This window comes from Myxine glutinosa, chromosome 1 (genome assembly GCF_964187855.1).
Source record: "Myxine glutinosa chromosome 1, kmMyxGlut1.1, whole genome shotgun sequence".
NCBI lineage: Eukaryota > Metazoa > Chordata > Myxini > Myxiniformes > Myxinidae > Myxine > Myxine glutinosa.
This window is the reverse complement of record NC_136261.1, coordinates 31,719,025-31,740,634: the sequence shown is the minus strand read 5'-3', so window position 1 is coordinate 31,740,634 and position 21,610 is coordinate 31,719,025. Positions and strand designations below refer to the sequence as shown.

The following is a 21,610-nucleotide window of genomic DNA, read 5'->3' as shown; positions in this document are numbered from 1 at the left end:
CTGTGCCAAATTTGGTGCTTTCCTGAAAAAATGAACGATACGCCCTATTTTTCGGTCTTAACTGCCTAAGTAACAGCTTTATATGTGGTGAGGAGCTCAGAAGTGCCCAAAAAGGACTTCGCACGACGGAGGATGCCCATTTGGAGGCTGGCTTTGGAGGCCAGCTTGGAAATGCGGTTTTCCCAGGAAAGATCATGGCAGATTGTGAGACCCCAGAGATTGAGTGACAGAACTTCTTGGAGAGGATTGTTGAGAAAGTAGATGAGAGGGTTGTCCAGTCGGTCTTTTCTGAGAGACAGTAAGAGTGTGAGATTTGTCAGGATTGAAAGACATGTTCCACTTGTTTGACCAGTCTGTGTTTTGACCAGGTCTGCAGAGAGTGAAGACGCTGCTGCCTGCCGATCTGAGGGTCGAGATATGGAGCGGCAGAGAGTGGAGTCATCAGCAAGGAGATAGAGAGGATTTTCCAGAGAGTTGGAGAGATCATTAATGAAGACCAAGAAAAAGCACAGGGCCCAGAACACTGCCTTGAGGAACTCCAGCCTGAAAAGGAAGGGGAGAAGAGAGAATTCCATTCAAGGCCACATGTTGACTGCGACAAGAAAGGAAGTCTGCAAGCCATGCGTGGAGGTTTCCATGGATACCATACGAGGAGAATTTGGTGAGCAGGGCGGGTGGCAGATCGTATTGAAGGCACGAGATACGTCAAGGGGACAGCTCTGATTTCCTGTTTGGCATTAAGGACCTCCATCCATTGTTGAGATAGCAGAAGCATCATGTCCAGAGCAGAATTACCTGGTCTGAATCCACATTGATGATCCGAGATCAAGCCATTGGACAAGAGGAAGGATTTGATGTCAGAAGCGATTAATCGATTCCATAACCTTGCTGATTATTGGGAGAAGGCTGATTGGTCTATCGTTGCAACGATCTTTTTTTGCACCTTTCTTGTGTAAAGCAGTAATGTTGGCTGATTTCCAAGCAGATGGCAGATGACCTTGAGTAAAAGCGAGGGTGAAGAGAATTGAGAGAGGATGTGAAAGAGCGGCAGGGCAGGATTTTATGACCCGTGGGCTGATGCTGTCTGGTCGAGTTGCAGTCAGAGTCGAGGTTTGACAGAAACTTCTCCACCTTGTCAGGAGAGAAGAACACAGAGTGGAGGAGCAGCTGGGTTCGACTGGGTAAGGTGGGTACAGAGAGAGATGGGTTTGGGACACAATATTTTGAGGCAAACACAGAGTTGAGACATTCGGCTTTGTCACGTGGGGTGTCAGTTGTGTAGCCGTTTGAGGTAAGGGAGGGGATGGAGGGGGAACAAACACCAGAAACAGATTTGACCAGACGCCACCAGGATTTGAAGGAGGGAGACAGGTTTGAGAGTTCAGTCTTGAGAGATATTGTTTCCTGGCTCTCCTGAGGGTAGACACACACTTGTTCCAAGCTTTGTGAAAGGAACTGAGATTGCCTTCAGTTGGATTTGCCTTCCAAGAGGCGAAGGCAAGTTGTTTCAGAGCAACTGCCTCACCACAATATTCAGTGTACGATGGACGGGAGGAAGGGTATGACAACTCAAGACAAGATGGGATAAATCTGTGCATGAGAGAGAGAGAGAGAGAGAGAGAGAGAGAGCGGTTTACTTTGGAAGAATTCCCAGGAACAGTTGATGTCAGAGGCAGTTGAGATGGGAGACCAGTCCAGATGATTGATGGCTGCTCGAAGACCATGCCATTCGGCCTGATTTTTTTTTTTTTTTTTTTTATGTTGGAGGTTCCAGGCACGGACTATGTAGCTCTCATCGAGGCCAGGCCTTAAATAGAAGAGAAGAAAAGTTTGTGATAAAAACTGTGTGATGTTTGTTTGTGAGAAAGAGAGATTGAAGCTAGCCTGGTAGCGATAGTTTGAGTGAGACAGAAAGTAAAACCAGTAATCATGACATGGAGAGTGGAAGATGGTTCCGGGCACCACTTTAACGCTCCTAAGACAGGACAGTAGTACTACCCTGGGTGGTTGCTGTCTACAACCTACTACCTAAGGAACCGGTCCAACCGGATGAGTGTTTTTTTGGAGACACCATCTCCTTACTGGATGGCCGTTGGCTCCCAGAGGGAGCTCATCCGCCCTCATCCGCCCTGTCGGCGATTGAAATGCCAGACTGGTCAACGCTGAGGAGGCTCTCTGAGAATGGCCAGAGAGATGTCCATTTTAACGAGCAAATGATCAGAAGAACCGATTGGAGCAGAAGAGATCTCGCGAGATCTTTGTCGGCGAGGGCACGGTTTTTCGAAGCTGCACGCTCTCCATGCTTTGGAAGTTAAGTAATTGTTCACAATTGTATTTTTGTCGAAACTGTATTTATCTTTCGGTGTGTGTACCTGTAGTGTGTCCCCCAGGAAGATTCTCGGTGTTAATCTTTCATACCTGTATAAAAAATCGTCGGTTATTTCATGCCGCGTTTTTTGAGGCCTCGTACCGTGTCCTACCTTGAGGCTTTGTTTTTCTCTCAGCGGTCCTTCGATTGTGCTCCAATTTACTTTCGTTCTCTCAGTTTTTCCCAATCTTTTCACCCCATACGTCCTTGTTTAAAATCTCAACTAAAAAAAAAAAACCAAAAAAACATTTCCTTCTTTGTTCTTATTCGTTGTTCTTATTCGTTTATTCGTTGTTCATATTCGTTCGTTCGTTCTTCGACCACGTGTTTCACCCCCATTTCCCCAGATAGTTTTCATTGTTAAATTTTAAAATGTTTAAACTTTCCCCTGAAGTACTGTAGTCTGTCGTATATTATAACACCTTTTTCTTCTTCTTCTTCTTTAAAAGGGTGCTTTCGACTTGCTCACCAAATCTATTCTTTCCAAAAAAAATTACAGTGCCTCTTTCATACATTCCCTAAACTCACCTGCACTCCACCCCCACCCCCCCCCCCCCCCTCCAGCATCCCCAAACGTATTTTTGACTCGAAGGTCACAAGAAACTCATTTTGCAATAAATGTTCATTTCCAATTAATCGTACACTTTCCAAAATCCAATCTCACCCCTCCTCTCCAAATCTTCCCCATCACCCCTCCGCTCCAAAGCTCCTCCCTTGCCCCTCCACTCCAAATCTTCCCCATCACCCATCCCTTTCAAATCTCCCCCCTTGCCCCTCCCCTCCAAATCTTCCCCATCACCCATCCCTTTCAAATCTTCCCCCTTGCCCATCCCCTCCAAATCTTCCCCATCACTCATCCCTTTCAAATCTCCCCCCTTTCCCCTTCCCTCCTAAACTCCCCCCACACCCCTCCCCTCCTAGACTCCCCATCACCCCTCCCCTCAAAAACTCCCCCCTCACCCCTCCCCTCCAAATCTCCCCCATCTCCTATCCCTTTCAAATCCCTCCCCCCTTGTCCCTTCCCTCCTAAACTCCCCCCTAACCTCTCCCCTCATAAACTCCCCCTCACCCCTCCCCTTCAAATCTCCCCACCCTCATTTCTTCTCCATTTCCCCCCTCTCACCCCTCCTCCTCAAAGCATCCTCCCCGCCTCTACCCCCTTACAACTCTCACCTCCATCTCCCCCAAACTTCTGCCTTGCTCTTCCCCCTCCTCAAATAACACCTCACTGTGCCTCACCCAATCACCATCAAACATTTTGTCTGCCCCATCCTTCCCTTTCTCCTAGCTATTCTGAAATCTCTGACACTGTCAACAGCACTCCCTACCTCTTCCTCCTCTTCCAAATCTTACCCTCCCCCTCCCTCCCCCCCCCCCCCTGTTCTGTATCCGATGCTCCCCCTTCCTCTTCGTTAACGGTATGGACCTCAAACATCCGGCGCCTTCGCTCAAACTTGACTGATCTCTCCATGCAGGTTGCATCTGACAAACCAGACTTGATCTGCTTAACAGAAACATTCCTCCTTCATGATGTCTCTGATTCCTTAGTATCTCTCCCGGGTTACTCCCTCCTCTGGTATGATAGACCTGAGCCTCGTCCTGGAGGTGGGGTTGCTATCTTTATCAAAAACTCTCTTCCTCACTCGCCCTGCACTGCCCTCTATCCACCTCACCCCCAGGAATACTTCTGGCTACTGCTTCCCCTTCGCTCCCACCTTTTGTTCATATGTGTTTTGTACCGTCCACCAAACAGTGATGACTCCATCTACATCTCGCTGTCTGATAATATGGACCAACTTCTATCTACTCATCCAAACTATCTCTTCCTCATATGTGGTGATTTCAATTGTCACCATGCCAGTTGGCTGGGTGTGGGTACCTCTCTCACCAGCCATGGCTCCTCAGCAAAGGACTTCTGCGACTCACTGTGACTGACACAATCTGTCATTTCCCGACCCGGATCTCAGTCAACGGAGCATCTTCTCTTCTGGACTTGGTTATGACTAACTTCCCTGAAAATGTCTGCTGCTCTTCTTCTGCTCCAAGCGGCTCATCTGATCATGTGCTTGTTAAAGTGGACATCTCTCTGATCATTCTCAGAGAGCCTCCTCAGCGTCGACGAGTCTGGCATTTCACTCAGGCCAACTGGCACGGTCTTCAAGCAGCCATCAATCATCTGGACTGGTCTCCCATCTCTACCGCATCTGACATCAACTCATCCTGGGAATTTTTACAAAGTAAACTGCTCTCTCATGCATAGATTTATCCCCTCCCCTCCAAATGAGGAGTTGGCACGTCCTCGCCTCACGGCGAGGGCACGTCTTTTCGAAGCTGCTCCATGCGCTCACGCTTTCGAAGCTAAGTGATATTTCTCAATCGTGTTTTTGTCGAGACTGTATCTATCTTTCGGTGTATGTACCTATAGCGTATCTTTTGGAAAATTTTCGGTGCTAATTTTTCGTACATGTATACACAATCGTCTGTTAATGGTATCGAGTATTCTGCGGCCGAGTACTCGTAGGCTTGGACTACCGTACCGTATCCGACCTTGTGGTTTGTTTTTCTCTCAGCGATTCGTCGAATGCGCTGAAATTATTTTCGTTCACTGTTTCGTCCCAGTAGTTCACCCCGTACCTCCTTGTTTAATATCTGTACTCACAAAAAAAAAAAAAAAAAAAAAAAAAACCCCAAAAAAACTATTTCCTTCCCAGGTCTTATTCGTTTATTTGTTCTTTTTGTTCGTTCGTTCTTCGTTCGCGATCACGCGGTTATAAATGTATAATCTCTCCCCTGAACAACTATTTTCTCTCATATATTATAACACCCTTTTCTTCTTTTCCTACAAAAGGATGCTTTCGTCTTGCTCACCAAATCTATTCATTCCAAAAAATATATATAATACCATCTCTTACAGTTCCTCCTTTCTACATTCCCTAAACTATCCAGAACTCCATCCCTCCTCCAGTGTCCTCAAACGTATTTTTGACTCGATGGTCTCAAACTCATTTTGCAAAAAATGTTCGTTTCCCATGAATCGTACACTTTTCAAAATCCAATCTCACCCCTCCCCTCCAAATCCTCCCCATCACCCATCCCTTTCAAATCTCCCCCCTTGCCCCTTCCCTCCCCTCCCTCCTAAACTCCCCCCACACCCCTCCCCTCCGAGACTCTCCCTCGCTCCTCCCCTCCTAGACTCCCCTCTCACCCCTCCTCCTCAAAGCATCCTCCCTGCTTCTTCCTCCTTCCAACTTTCACCTTCATCTCCCCAAACCTTCTGCCTTGCTCTTCCCCCTCCTCAAATAACACCTCACTGTGCCTCACCCAATCTCCATCAAACCTTTTGTCCGCCCCATTCTTCCCTTTCTCCAAGCTATTCTGAAATCTCTGACACACCTTCAACAGCTCTCCCTACCTCTTCCTCCTCTTCCACATCTTACCCTACCCCTCCCCCCCCCTGTTCTGGACCCGATGCTCCCCCTTCCTCTTCATTGACGGTATGGACCTCAAACATCCGGGGCCTTCGCTCAAACTTGACTGACCTCTCCATACAGGTTGCTTCTGACAAACCAGATGTGATCTGCTTAACAGAAACTTTCCTCCTTCATGATGTCTCTGATGCCTTGGTATCTCTCCCAGGTTACTCCCTCCTCCGGTATGATAGACCTGAGCCTCGTCCTGGAGGTGGGGTTGCTATCTTTATAAAAAACTCTCTTCCTCACTCGCCCTCCACTGCCCTCTCTCCACCTCACCCCCAGGAATACATTTGGCTACGGCTTCCCCTTCGCTCCCACCTTTTGTTCATATGTGTGTTGTACCGTCCACCAATCAGCGATGACTCCATCTACATCTCACTGTCTGATAATATGGACCAACTTCTATCTACCCATCCCAACTCTCTCTTCCTCATATGTGGTGATTTCAATTGTCACCATGCCAGTTGGCTGGGTGTGGGTACCTCTCTCACCAGCCATGGCTCTTCAGCAAAGGACTTCTGCGACTCACTGGGACTGACACAATCTGTCAATTTCCCGACCCGGATCTCAGTCAACGGAGCATCTTCTCTTCTGGATTTGGTTATGACAAACTTCCCTGAAAATGTCTGCTGCTCTTCTTCTGCTCCAATCGGCTCATCTGATCATGTGCTTGTCAAAGTGGACATCTCTCTGACCATTCTCAGAGAGCCTCCTCAGCGTCGACGAGTCTGGCATTTCACTCAGGCCAACTGGCACGGTCTTCAAGCAGCCATCAATCATCTGGACTGGTCTCCCATCTCTACCGCCTCTGACATCAACTCATCCTGGGAATTCTTTCAAAGTAAATTGCTCTCTCTCATGCACAGATTTATACCATCTCGTCTTCAGTTGTCATACCCTTCCTCCCGTCCATGGTACACGGAATCTTGTGGTGAGGCTGTTGCCCTGAAACAACTTGCTTTCGTCTCCTGGAAAGCAAATCCAACGGAAGGAAATCTCATTTCCTTTCACAAAGCCCGAACCAAGTGTGTGTCCACCCTCAGGAGAGCCAGGAAACAATATCTCACCATTCTCAAGACCGAACTCTCTTATCTGTCTCCCTCTTCCAAATCCTGGTGGCGTCTGGTCAAATCTGTTTCTGGTGTTTGTTCCCCCTCCATCCCCTCCCTCACCTCAAACGGCTTAACGGCTGACTCCGCACGTGAAAAAGCTGAATGCCTCAACTCTGTGTTTGCCTCTAAATCTTGTGTCCCAAACCCATCCCTCTCTGTACCCACCGTACCCAGTCGTACCCAGCTGCTCCTGGACTCTGTGTCCTTTCCTCCTGACAAGGTGGAAAAGTTTCTGGCAACCCTCGACTCTGATTCTGCAACTGGTCCTGACGGCATCAGCCCACGGGTCCTAAAATCATGTTCTTCTGCACTTTCACTCCCTCTTTCTGTTCTCTTCACCCTCTCTTTTGCTCAAGGTCATCTGCCATCTGCTTGGAAATCAGCCAACATCACCGCTTTGCACAAAAAAGGTGCAAAAACAGATCCCAGCAACTACAGACCAATCAGCCTTCTCCCAATTATCAGCAAAGTCATGGAATCCATCATTGCTTCAGATATTAAATCTTTCCTCTTCTCCAATGGCTTGATCTCTGATCATCAATTTGGTTTCAGACCTGGTCACTCTACTCTGGACATGCTGCTTCTGCTTTCTCAACAATGGATGGAGGTCCTCAACGCCAAACAGGAAATTAGAGCTGTCTCCCTTGACATTTCACGTGCCTTCGATACGGTCTGGCACCCTGCTCTGCTCTCCAAACTCTCCTCCTTTGGTATCCATGGAAATCTCCACGCATGGCTGGCGGACTTCCTCTCTGGTCGTAGTCAACGTGTGGCCCTGAATGGGTTTCTCTCATCTCCTCTTCCTGTTCAGGCTGGAGTTCCCCAAGGTAGTGTTCTGGGCCCTGTGCTTTTTCTGGTCTTCATCAATGATCTCTCTGACTCTCTTGAAAATCCTCTCTATCTCTTTGCTGACGACTCTACTCTCTGTCGCTCCATTCCTCATCCCTCAGATCGGCAGTCTGCAGCCTCCTCACTCTCTGCAGACCTGGACAAAATCACAGACTGGTCAAACAAGTGGAACATGTCTTTCAATCCTGACAAATCTCACACTCTTACAATGTCTCTCCGAAAGGACCGACTGGCCAACCCTCCCATCTACTTTCTCAACAATCCTCTCCAAGAAGTTCTGTCGCTCAAGCTTTTGGGTCTCACTATCTGCCATGATCTTTCTTGGGAAAACCACATTTCCAAGCTGGCCTCCAAAGCCAGTCGCCGACTGGGCATCCTCCGTCGTGCGAAGTCCTTCCTTGGCACACCTGAGCTCCTCACCACATACAAGGCTTTCATCCGCAGCTCAATGGAATACTGTTCCCCCCTCTGGGCTGGTGCTCCTGCCTCACACCTTGCTCGGCTTCACGCTGTTGAGGCCAAAGCTTTCAGAATCATTGGAATCTCCTGCGATGTAGTCAACGCCGAGGGCCTTTCACTCACTCACCGCAGGCAGGTTGGTGGTCTTTCTGTCTTCTACCGACTCCTCTCCGGCCTTGCTCCCCCAGCTCTCTCTGCGCAATATTCCTTCAGGTCGCACAAGATCTGCCTGCAACCCTCTTCTGGTTAAACTGCCAAAGTCTAGGCTCTCTGCTCACCTTCACTCTTTCATTCCCCTTTTCTCCCGCCTCTGGAACAAACTCCCCCACTCCCTTCAATCCCACTCCTCCCTCCAGGTCTTTAAAACAGCTGTTCACCACCATCTCTTATCTTCCCCCATCGAAAACCTTGATCTTTTCTACCCCCGGTAATTCACCCCAGAGTTCTTGCAGTGTTCATATGTTTTAATCCTCTCCCACCTCCCCCCAAGTCCTCCCGATGTCCCTGCTCTCAAATGTTGTGTTTGTGTCCTTCCCCCTCTCTTTTGTGTCCTTCCCCCTCTCTCCCCATCTTGTCTACCGCTCCCCTTGTTTTTTGTGTTTTGTGTGTCGGTTTGTCTTTTTGTGTGATTAATGTTAGCTCTTTCACGAGCCTCGATCTTGTATACAAAAAAAAAAAAAAAAAAAAAAAATCCCATCTCGTCTTCTGTTGTCATACCCTTCCTCCCGTCCATGGTACACGGAATCTTGTGGTGAGGCTGTTGCCCAGAAACAACTTGCCTTTGCCTCCTGGAAAGCAAATCCAACGGAAGGAAATCTCATTTCCTTTCACAAAGCCCGAAACAAGTGTGTGTCCACCCTCAGGAGAGCCAGGAAACAATATCTCTCTGTTCTCAAGACCGAGTCCGGGTAGTAGGGAAGAGTGGGGAAGATTTGGCTGCCAACTTGCATTGGGTACAACCATCCGACGAGGAAAACCCCGATAGTTGCCTTCCAGTGACAATTGTGACTCCTGCCATATCCAAAGAAATGGAACTGCTTGAGTAACCGCCATATATTTGTGCACGACGATATTGCAGAAGGAAGTGGTTGGGTGGCACTGCAGCCCGCAACGATCTATGAAGCTCAAGATGATAACATCTGCCAGATTAGTGTTGGCAACAGTGTTTTTGGTTTACCAAAGATTGACCCAAGTCGATTTTCTTGTCAGTGTCAGAATAATAAATGCCCAGTATAACAATGACCTGCTAGGCAATGCTGTTTGCAATGCAATTCGCAGGGGGCTGCCAGTGGAATGCAAATACCCATGTAGCAAATATCGCCACTGCAATGCTCGAGCAGATGGTGTGGGAGGTTCTCAACCATGCACCGTACTGCCTTGGTCATATTTCGGCTTTCATCTCTTTGGAGCACAATAAACACATGGGTGGCATCAAGTTTGGTAGTGATTTGGCGAATGTCCTCAAGAGGCTGCACACCTGTCCCAGAAAGACTTCTATGAATCTGGCATTAAAGTGATGTCATGCGGATGGGGCAAGCCTGTTCATGTTACGGGGAATATGTTGTGAAGTAATGAAAGTTTCACCATCTTTGCTAAATTATTTTCTCATGTGGAAAATAAAGTGCAGGAATACCTTGAACCTTTCACGTTTATATGGACTCATATATATATATATATATATATATATATATATATATATATATTTATTTATATATATATATAGTACCTCTGCTGCACATGGGTGGGAGGTCTCATTCAAACATACTATGCTGAAACAGCAGTTGCTAAACCATGAACAAATAAATTTCACATTCCTGTGCCACCTTCAGTCGAACGTCAGACATGGACAGCCGGTTCGTGAAGGACTTGGGCAAAAAACGGCGAGTGGCAAACCATGAACCAATAAATTCCACATTCCTGTGCCACATTCAGTCAAAAGTCAGGAATGGACAGTCACTTCGTAAAGGACTTGGGCAAAAAAAAACTTACCGTACTGCAGCTGAATGTTTCTAAACCCAGTCAATGGCAAAACTGAAAATGGTGAATCCACAAAAGTTGTAGGTGGACACCCTTACATCATTTCCTTTAAACTCAATATCTCTATATTTCCATTCCAAACAGCATAATTCCAATCACAAATTAATACTATGGCATTAATACAACAAAATACAATGTTACAAACACTCGTGAGGTAAACTCGGGCGAGAAAGGGTGGATACAAATCACTTGGTACGGATCGAAAATCAAAATCATAATTGCATTGAGAAAATTATGAAACCTCCCACCCACCATAGGATGGATAGAAGTGGCGTCGTTCGGGTGGAATCTCAAAATCACAATTGTAATAAGACATTATCAAACCAGTGAATGTCCGAATGTCCATGAATGTGTGTTTACTTCTGGATCAGGAGCAGTTTCATATGGATTCAAACTCAAAAACTTAATTGTATTGAAGAATTTATGAAACCTCCCACCTACCTTACAACACCCACTGGGATCTCAAAACATTCCACAGAATTATCAATCAAACAAATTATCGCTCCTCCCTGCGTATGCGCGATTGAGACGAATTCAGAGACAAAGTACTGTTAAACTAGAGGTTAATTTTCTGATTCATGTTGAAAATGTAACATTCAATTTAAATCAAGTTGTTCCTCCATCATAAGCTGTCATCTGTGGCATGGTAGACAGACAGGAGTGAACCAATTGCTTGACCCCGCTTTTGCTTCGCGCACGAGGTAATAACATGGAATTTTATCAGAAAAGTTTCTTCTTTGTGTGTAATGATAATTTTCAAGCAAGGGCAAAAATAATTAACATTGTTTTCCACTTTCATTATTGTGCAAAATGATCACACTGAATTCAGTTCCTTTAATTCTTTTTTTTTTACATCTCAAACTCGTGAAAACTACGTGGTGTTGGCCTAATGTTTAGGGCGGCGGGCTTGGGATCCTAAGGTTCTGAGTAACGAATCCCGTTGAATTAACGCCAGGTGGGGTTGACTCAGCCTGTCATCCTTCCGAGGTTGGCAAAATGAGTACCAGATAACTGGTTATCGAGAGGCATTGCATCAGCGGCAGACGCGCCCACTGGAAATGATGCAACCAGCAGCCGGGTGGCTGCACGCGAACCACCACCCACCCACTCATGAAAAGCGCTTCTTCAACTGCTCATAATTAGAAAATATCTGCTAGTGCAGGGTGTTGCCTCACATTATCTCTCCAAGATGTTTTCCTTAGGGTATGATTAGCTCTCATCACTAATGCAATTGTTTCTACTCCATTTTCGAGTTGGGGTGTCTGCTGCTCACTTAATGAACGCTGTCGTTAGGGAATAAACTTTGCTGGACATTGGCTTTGAGGAAACAGTATGTTTACATCCATAGACTGGTTTACAGGTTCTTGGTGTTTTTCTTTCACACAAGCTTCATTACAACACTTAGTTAATATGTCTCTGCTGAGTGCAATACATTTGATCCAAGTACCAACTTCTTCTTCAATTATCGTTTCTTTTTCAAATGCATTCTTCTTCTTATAGGTGGAATATTACAAGGTAAAGATAGTGGTCTTCAGCCACTGACCAAACCTCTTGGCCAAACCTTTCCAGCTTCTTCCAGGCCCAGGAAAGCCGTGGATAATCGCACTCCTCCACAAGGTAGTCAACAGTCTAGGTGAGACTGCAGATGCACAGTGGACTCTCTGAGAGACTGTATTTGTCCATGCAGGAGCCATATCATCCCACGCCAGTGCAGAGTCTCGAAGCCTGACCCAGTCAAATCTCGGTAAGTCAGAGCCATGTGATATTTTTGAGATATTGGTGTTTTCCAGAAAACCTGGAGGTTGGCTCTCCCACCATCTGTTGAAGGTACAGGCGTTAGAGGTTGACTTGTCTTTCTGGGGAGTAGCATTTGGCTGCTCTGATGAAAGGTTTGCAGCTGATGAGGTATTAATTCTTCAGCTCCTGATCCATTTTGTTGTGGAGCGGATGTGATGCATGTCGGATGGGCTCAAGACAACTTGTCCTGTTGCAGCTTCTCTCTTGACATGATGTGGGGGTATCTCTGCCAACATTTGGAGCTAGAGCAAAGGAGTTGCATAAAGGTATTCTGTAACTCAATCCTCAAGCTGAAACACAATATTCTGCCTGAGCATGAACAAGGTCGATTGACGATGTGCAGAGAGCGGAGAAGTCAGAACCCCAGATGTGTCCACAATGCCTACGTATTGGGTTGACGTGAGATGCAATTTTGGGTGCAACCTTTTCGTGATGGAGGAATGTGAGGGCCCTATTGAGCGGAACTCCACGCAATGTTAGGGTTGGACAATAGGGGCAGATGACCTCCCATTGACCTCCACCTCCCATTTAACCTGGGAGGCAACTCTCTTGTTTCGTCTCGGTAATTGAGCCGAAAGGCTGAGCACACAGTGTTTTACGTGTTGCGATGCAGACACCATCGGTGGTAATAGTTCATCAGTCTTGTTGTCTAGGCTCAGATTATTGGTCTTCCACACGATCAAGTTAAAATGTAATTTCTTCGCTTCCTTGATTTACAGAGCAACTCAAAAATATTATTATAATATGAGTTCCCTTCGGAGGCCCTCAGGCCTATCAAAGCCTATGCTATTATCACCAATTTATTGTTGTTTGTCCATGCTCTATCGTTTTAAAATCCTGAGTTCCAAGTTCACCCCCCCCCCCCCCCCCCCCCGCCTTCCCATGCCTCCTCCCCCCAAGCCCTCTCCCTCCCACAGATCTTCTGATGTCCCTGTTCTCTGCTGTTGTACTTGTGTGCTTCCCTCTCTCTTCCCATCCTGTCTCCCGCTCCCTTTATTGTATGTTTTGTTTGTCCAATTGTTTTTTCTGTGATTAGTGTTAGCTCTTACACGAGCCTCGATCTTGTATACAAAAAGAAAAAGAAAAAAAAAGGGGGGATCAGTTCTTGACATTTAAAAAATCTTTGGTGCGACTCAGCTAGGGTTGAAACTGCCAACATCGCAGACTCAGAGCGGGCGCTCTAACCACGACACCACATGATGTGGACATATTGATATTGCTCTCAAGGAAATCATTTGTTTCTCTGTTCTCCCACTTCTGAAACATCCTTTGATGTTAGTCTGTTCAACTCTCCTCTTCTCTCCAGAGCTCAAGCTTGGCAGCAAAACCACCTGATCCCCAGGTAATACTCCATCCCTATATATGTGGTCTTTTCTATTCTCATTGGCCTGCTCCACCTCTCCCCATCGCCTTATATGGTACTATGCTTCCTTCCATCTTCTATCCTCCTATTAATTTACCTCCTTGTTGAGTCTACATGTTGTCCCCACTGCCACCACCTGTGCGTTATGTTCTACCTTCCTTCAAGTCGCTCTTCTATGAACCTAGACTTTTAAAGCAATTGAAAGATAAAGAAGGATTCAGATCTCACACGGGGCTGTTTTTAAGAGTGTGAAAAGAAAAAGCTCAACATACAAGGCAAGCATCGTGAAAGAAAGAAATAAAAGAGGTCATAGAACACCTCACCCCACACAGTCTTGAGATATAATCATAAGAACAAGCATTCTGAGTATTGTGCTGCAATACATGTCCCCTACCAAAGTTCAAAGTGCCATAACTTTGTCAAAAATGATCGAATATGCAAATTTATGCACGGTTGATGCTGATTTTCAAACTTGATCTGAGGTATGCTGAGACACATGTGTGTCACGCCTCGCCTCGTTGATAAGCCCGCAAGGTCGCTCCGTGGAGCGGCCTGCACATATTGCACTGTGTGAATTATATAATTACCAACTCACGGTCTGAGGTACTAGCGATTCAAGAGATATACATTTTTTTAAAATAACTTCGTTTAATTAACGATATCTGCCAAACCACGTGCCCTATCGCAAATTCCAAAAGGACGTTTTAGTAGACTGACATGCTGAACAGATCTGTGAAGTTTCCCCTCGATTGGATCAAAAATGAGGGAGGAGCTCGGTTTTAAAGGTTCATGCTTAAAAACGTCATAACTCTGAAACCATGTGATGCATGACGTCATGCTCGCTGACTTTATTGTTCGTCATCGGTATGCGATTCTGCCTGCAAAGTTTGGCCTCGATCTGTTCAGCCGTTGCAGAGAAAAAGGGGTTTTCGTGTTTTCACGAAAAACAATATGGCGGCCGAACCACGTGACCTGTGACGTCATAATTACCATTAAAATATTCTACAGACCGAGTCCCCCCTAGGGTGAAAATTTGATCTCAATCGGTCCTATTATTGCAGAGAAAATCTTTTTTAAAGGAGATTAAAACTTAAAATGGCACTGATAGTAAGGGAAACATGAAAATCTGTTAACTAAATTGTTACCAAAACATTTCTTCCCCAATATGTTTGTAAAGGTGTGTAATAACATGTGTTAAAATGTTGAAGGTCAACTCCCGTGGGAAACCCAGAAAAAAAGCTGTTGAATTCGGGTACCGAAAAATTATTTTCGAGAATTTTTATTTTTTTAAATCGGCCCTTAAGTAACTTATGAGGGGTCAAATAAGGGTTTTTCATGATTCTGAGTTGATTGTTAACATTTATATTTCACCACAGACACTCCTTTGTGGAAAAATAATTTCTAAATATATCTCATTTTCTACTTTGCAGGACATGGAGTCTAGCAATATGGATGAAGACGTTACTCCACCTGTGCTCAATTGCTTCATCTGTGCACGCTCGGATACACCAGCTGAAGGCTCATACAGGCAACTCCAAAGGGATACTCAACTTCATTGAAACAAGCAGAAACTGTCGAAAATGTTACTGTTGTGGAACGTATGAAGGAGGCTCAAAAGGAAGGAAAACTGAGGTACCACCAGAAGTGTAAAAATGATCTGCACAACAACTTTGTTGCAACCACCAAGAAGTCAGCTCAAGCATCAAAGGCAGAGAAAGAGTCATCAAAGTTGAAGAGAAGACGCACTACTTGTGAGTTCAGTTCATCAACTGGCTGCAGTTCTAGAAGATCACAGTCAGTTGACCTCCTGTATAAGGATGTATGCATTCTTTGCAACCAACCAGCCCAGCTCTACAAAAATAATCCAGCACAAGCTAGAAAGAAATACAGAGTGCCAGATAATTTGACTGCAGATACACTGAAGGCAAGCTTGCTGAAGACAGCACGGAGTCGCGGGGATGACTGGGGCACTGAAGTCACTGGACACCTGGAAGGGATCAACGACTTGGTAGCAGAAGAAACACTGTACCATTTGCGATGCAAACTTATGTTTGCGAGAGGTGACAGTTTGTCCAAGACTGATGAGGAAGGAAAAAGGAAGAGAGGACAGAGGAGTATTGATGAGGAGCGAGAGGCAGTTTTTATTGAATTCTGCGAATGGTTAGACTCAGAATTAGAGCATGGGGTAATGAACATGGACCAAGTCCATGAAAAGCTGCAGGAGTTTGATCAGTCACCAGAGAAGAGCCTTTCTTATTCAAAGCATTGGCTAAAGATAAAACTTCTAGAGAAATACGAAGACACCTTGTATTTCACAACACAGGAAAGAAGGGCAGATGTACTCTGTCTCAAAGATGGCACCGACAATATTCTGCGAGCGCATCATGCTAATCTTGACCATGGAGATGAGAAGACTCAGATCATAAAGACGGCACTCAAGTTCATATCCAATGATATTGCCTTGATTGATTTACGTCCAAAGTCATACCCCACCACACACAGTATGACTGACATCGATAGTCAGCTGACACTTGTTCCTGCAAGCCTTCAGATGTTCTTGAGACCGATTGTCAAGACAGACGAAAGAGTTGCCGTTTGGGGGCAGAATTTTATTAAGGCCTGTCGACCTCGGTCTGGAGTATTGCCACACCAAATGGGGCTTGCCATACAACTTGATCATAGATTTGGATCAAAATGGATGCTCAACAAGTTCCACCGGCTGGGATACACTGAGTCTTACACGGAGACACAAAACTACAAATACTGCTTCCTTAATAGTAGGAGTGGAGATGATGTTCCAGATACTTCTGGCACTCTTGATACCATTGTGGAGGAAACCGATGAACAGATCAATGATGAGGTTGCGGTTGATGCTGCGCTTGAGGATCAATCAGTGATGACAGCCAAAGTGCCAGCCAGTGAAAGTGAATTGTCAAGTAATGATCAGGTGGTCTTTATGGAGGTTGGGGAAACAAACAATGCAGTCACTCAGTTTGTTGGAGACAATATAGATTTAAACATTGTCTCTATTCACGGAAACACTCCCTTTCACTCAATGGGTTGGATCGAAGTCACCTCTCCGGCACCACCTTTGCCAGATCCACAGACAACAGCAGCTTTCCCCCGGGTGAAGTTGAAGGCACTCGACAAAGCTAAGATCCTGAGAGGAACTGAAGTAAAGATTATTCCATTTACGAACAGGAAACAGATAGGAACGAACGCGATCATGTTTCTCCCCCTCGCTGAGCTTTCCTCCTCCCTGGCTCATGATCAGCCACTCCTCACTCCAGGTGACACACTCTGGGCAGCGGGGTGGGTGATCAAAGCCAACGATCCTGAGTTCCCACACTCCAACTGGAATGGCTGGATGAAGAGAATCCATGCTAATGATGCAAAGCGGAGCACACAGATCGAGTTCCTCCCAGTTATTGAAGGAGACCCTAATGACCTCAACACCATCTTCACCACTCTGAAAGAGTGCATACGGCGCGCTGGGGTCGCTATAGTGACCTTTGATCTTCTGATTTGGCTGAAGGCTGTGAATATAATAAAGCAGGCAAATCTACCCGTCATTCCAAGGTTGGGTGGTTTTCACCTGCTGAAGTCTTATCTTGGATCAATGGGTAACATCATGGAAGATTCTGGACTACTAGATGTGATCCAGTTGATCTATCCTGGAAGTACGACAGCCAACCACATCATGGATGGAGGATGTTTTGACAAGGCAATCCGTGTTCACCTCCTCATCGATGCAGCCATCTATCAACACATCATGAAACTTGCCTTCACTGAGGAGGAGCGTGGTGACATGAAGACCTTCATGGAGAAGGTGGCTGATGGGAAGATGGGAGCCAGACACTCAGACCCAGTAGTGCCAGTGTTTGAGCAAAGGTTTGAAGAAACCTTCAAACGACTCGCAAAAGGAGGAAGAACACCTGCACTCTGGGTGGAGTACCACCACATGGTAGATGTGATCAAGGTCTTTATCAGAACTGAGCGACTTGCAGACCACAATGGGCATCTGTCCTGCATTGTTACCAAGATGCTTCACATCTTTGCCGCTGCAGGCCATCATCAGTATGCCAAGGGCGCACGGCTGTACTGTCAACTCATGAAGGAACTAGAAACTTTGCCTGCTTACAAAGTGATTGTCATGTCATGGTCACATGACATGTGGAGATTGTCACATGACATGACACAAATGTCATGGAGATTGCAAAGGAAACAGTGATTCAGGCTGGTACTGCGATTTTCAAGTACATTTACCATGGACGAGATACTACATTGGGTGAAATTCGGTACAACATGTTCTCAAGGCAGCGGCAGGAGTGATCAAACCAGAGACTCTACCTCCAACAGAGGGTGCAGCTGCACAACATTCACTCCGTGCCTACCTGCAGACCCGGGACTGGATCCTTCTACAGAGCATGTCTCTGAACCCCAGTGACTATGGATGGACAATAGGTGTGCATGGGTATGAGCCAGTTCCAACACTGGACCCCACGGCTCCTGAGGAGCTATTGCAGTTCACGAGCTGTAATTGTCATGGAGATTGCAGCAACCGGCGATGCAGCTGCAAGAAGAATGGGGTCACGTGCATCTCGGCCTGTGGAGTCTGTAATGGCATTACATGCAGAAACTGCAGTCATGATGTTGTTGAGTCTGAAGAAGACATAGACAATGACTGTTGAAACTTCTGACATTGTGAATGACAAATAACTCTTGAGTATTATATATGTATGTGAAATAAAAGCTACTTTGTGTGTAAATGTAAAAGTGAAAATATAAATGTTAACAATCAACTCAGAATCATGAAAAACCCTTATTTGACCACTCATAAGTTACTTAAGGGCCGATTTAAAAAAACAAAATTCTCGAAAATAATTTTTCGGTACCCGAATTCAACAGCTTTTTTTCTGGGTTTCCCACGGGAGTTGAACTTCAACATTTTAACACATGTTATTACACACCTTTACAAACATATTGGTGAAGAAATTTTTTGGTAACAATTTAGTTAACAGATTTGTGAAATATCTCATAAAATGCCCTTACTATGAGTTAAGGATCATCAGAATTATCAGAATTCCCAAAGTTCAAAGTGCCATAACTTTGTCAAAAATGATCGAAACGTCGTGAAGTTCGAACTTGATCTGTAACTTATCATGAGGAAACCATGTACCAAGTTAGAAATCATTAGCGTAAAGCGTTTAGAAAAAAAGTCCGGGAAACTGTTCTTTGCGTGACGGACTGACAGACTGACAGACTGACTGATTGACGGATGGACAGACGGAGGGACGGCGTGCAAACCTATAGTCCCCTCCGGTGTACACCGGTAGGGGACTAATAATAATATAACGAGAGGAAATCTACTATATAAGAGAGCTGTTGGTCTGTTTGTCGCCATTTTTCTCAGAGATGGCTGAACAGATCTTCGTCAAACTTTCAGAGGTTCATCAGTGACTTGGGAGTGATTTAGGCAAAAAAAAACAAAATTAAAAAAATTTGGATTTAAAAAATCTTTTTGATTAATGACAGTTATATACAAGTACACATTCGCATAAATAAATACAAAACGATCACCAGGCATTTGAACACAAGTAATCAATTAATCCCGGAAGCGATCGAAGTTGGTGGTAAGGCTTCTTCTTCTTCCTGAACGTCATCAGAAACGTGATCAATGGCACATTCACCAACATATATTCAACGAAAAGGTAAAATGATGATTTGACATTTGTGATGGATTATGATTTGGATGTAATTGCTTTTCCATTATATTTGCCCTCATTTCAAATATGTTAATGTTTCTTTTTCGCTTGAGCTAAGCTGGTTACTCCAGCTATAAACACTTGTATACTTTACTCGGGGTACAAATACAACTTTGTCTGGGGAGTAACATAGGTTATGTGGCCGTGGCCTCATGCAGGAGTGTGGGGGGCCCGGGGGAGGGGCGTAAATTGCATATGACCAGAGAGGTCACAGAACACTTTACCCCACGCAGCCTAGAGAAAAAGGGCATGTGAGTGAGCCGCAAATTTGATTGGTCGAGAAGATGTAAAGTGCCGTAATATTTTGTCCAAGTACTGCGAAACAGAAGGGTTTTGAATTTGCCAAAAAGGCGATTTGCGGTAAACATCATTTAAGTATATAATTCAATTGAAATGAAATAAGGATTTTAAAGGTTGTAGAGCAAAAATTCCATAAGTTTACCGCTGTTGATGCAGCGTCTTTTCATCCCCTTACTTAACACGTTACGTGAGATCTTTATGCCTGTTGTTTGTGTCCTTTATAACATCCTTAAAAACAGTAAGTTTCCTGTTTGGAATGATTTTAAAGTCTGATTGACTGCCAGACAGGCAGAGTAACTTTTTAAATAATTTCATTCCTCTCTGGGTAGTGATTTCCTGAGTAGTGAATTCCTTGGGCGTGATTGGGTTCACGCTCTGCAGGTTCGTTTTCCAATTCATGTTCAAAATATAACATTCAATTGAAATGAAGTTGTTCCTCGATCATGAACTGACGTTTGTAGACAGAGATACACACAGAGTGACCCAATTGCTTAACCGCACTTTTCACTTTGCGTGCGCGGGGTAATTATGCAATAGACAGGACAAGACGAGACACACCAATGCAAGACTGGCACATGATCATATGATGCCTCGAACCAAAACCACAATCACGAGATGCAATGGGGCTTGGGCAAAAGACGTACCTGCTTATCAATTCCGACGGCATCTATGCCATGGTACATGATGTCCACCCAGCCATCTCGCGAAGCCATTACAAAGAGGGACATGAGTGCCTGCCAGAAGGAAAGATATGCAAATCAATAACCAGTCTTTCATTCGAGGTCGACATTCAAAAGCGGGCCTTATAAGCAACATCCGCACGAGTACTGTAACCCAACCGTCAGTGGGCTCTTCTTTTTATCTTTTTGCTTCCTGGTACAGTAGAGTTCCGGGTAAGATAGTTAGGCCAGTGTAAAATTAAATAACCATGCATTGTGTGGGGAGCTTCCATGTTGTTGATGTTGTTTGAAGGTCTACCCTTCTTTACCGATGATAATAGAACCGAAAGAGCTTCCATACTGGTGAAGAACATGTTTGCTACAAATAGGCAGCAGGCAAAGTCTTGACAAATTTTGCTTCATCGGCAGAGCCAGTTGAAGCCCCTAAACAGATCCTTTTTTCCATCTGAACAGACAGCCAAAATGAGACTGTCGAGCTGAAAGTGCTTTATGATAGACAAACAGTGAATAAGGTGTGGTGCCTCCCAAGGAGAACAATACAACCCAGATCAGAGGACATTGGAAGATGATATAACACTTGAGGGTGTGGGTATGGTGTATAACCGTTCATTACAGACATTGCAGTGGGTATGCGTGCCTTGTGTGTTGGGGGAGGGTTGTCTCGAGTGTCACTCGGTTTTTAAAACAAAGGAAATTAATTGCATGCTGGGTAAAGGCTGAGTGCCCGAATTCATTACGTATGGAAGAACATCGTGTATATCATTTATCTCCAACTCCTTTTCCCAAATTCCATATAATTACCTTCGCAAAAGCGGAAGGTTATGTTTTGATCGCTGTGTATTTATTTGTATGTCTGTGTGTGTGTGTGTATGTTATTCGCATAACTCAAAAAGTATTCAACCGAATTGCATGAAATTTGGTGGGATGATTGGTTATTATACGGGACACATTTGATTAGATTTTGGGAGCAATCGGGTCAAAGGTCAAGGTCAAGGTCACGAAAAGGTCAAAATCGTATTTTTGTTGTTCTGTTCCCTACACTCCCATGCCAAGTACAGAACAGTAGCTGCGGCGAAGGTATGCGCTCTACCGAGTGCCCGTTCTAGTTACTACAAGCTTCTGTGTGTCCTATGTGTTAGCTCTTAGAGCCTCGACAAGAAAATAAAAGCTCTTGATATTTGGCTTACAGTCATTGTCTGCATTAAAAGAGGCATTATTTAAATAATACCGAATCAGATCAAAGTAATATGGGAACCTGTTGAGATAATAAGTGAGAAACCACCTCCTGTTGAGGATTTGGAAAACTAGGACTCCAGTACTTCATGAAAATATTCCAAAAAACATGGCAAGCTAAAGTAGAATCCAGTAGTTTGGTAAAATAAAAAAGCTCATCAACATCTTCCAGAC

General features: G+C 45.0%; 1 protein-coding gene across 1 annotated transcript in view; it reads right to left on the bottom strand.

Moving 5' to 3' along the window:
• Positions 1 to 21,610, bottom strand: part of LOC137419146 (voltage-dependent T-type calcium channel subunit alpha-1G) — a 640,444-nt gene that overhangs the window by 86,243 nt on the left and 532,591 nt on the right. The window contains 1 exon segment of the mRNA XM_078768309.1: positions 20,168 to 20,257. Within this exon segment, the coding sequence (XP_078624435.1) occupies positions 20,168 to 20,257 (90 nt within the window).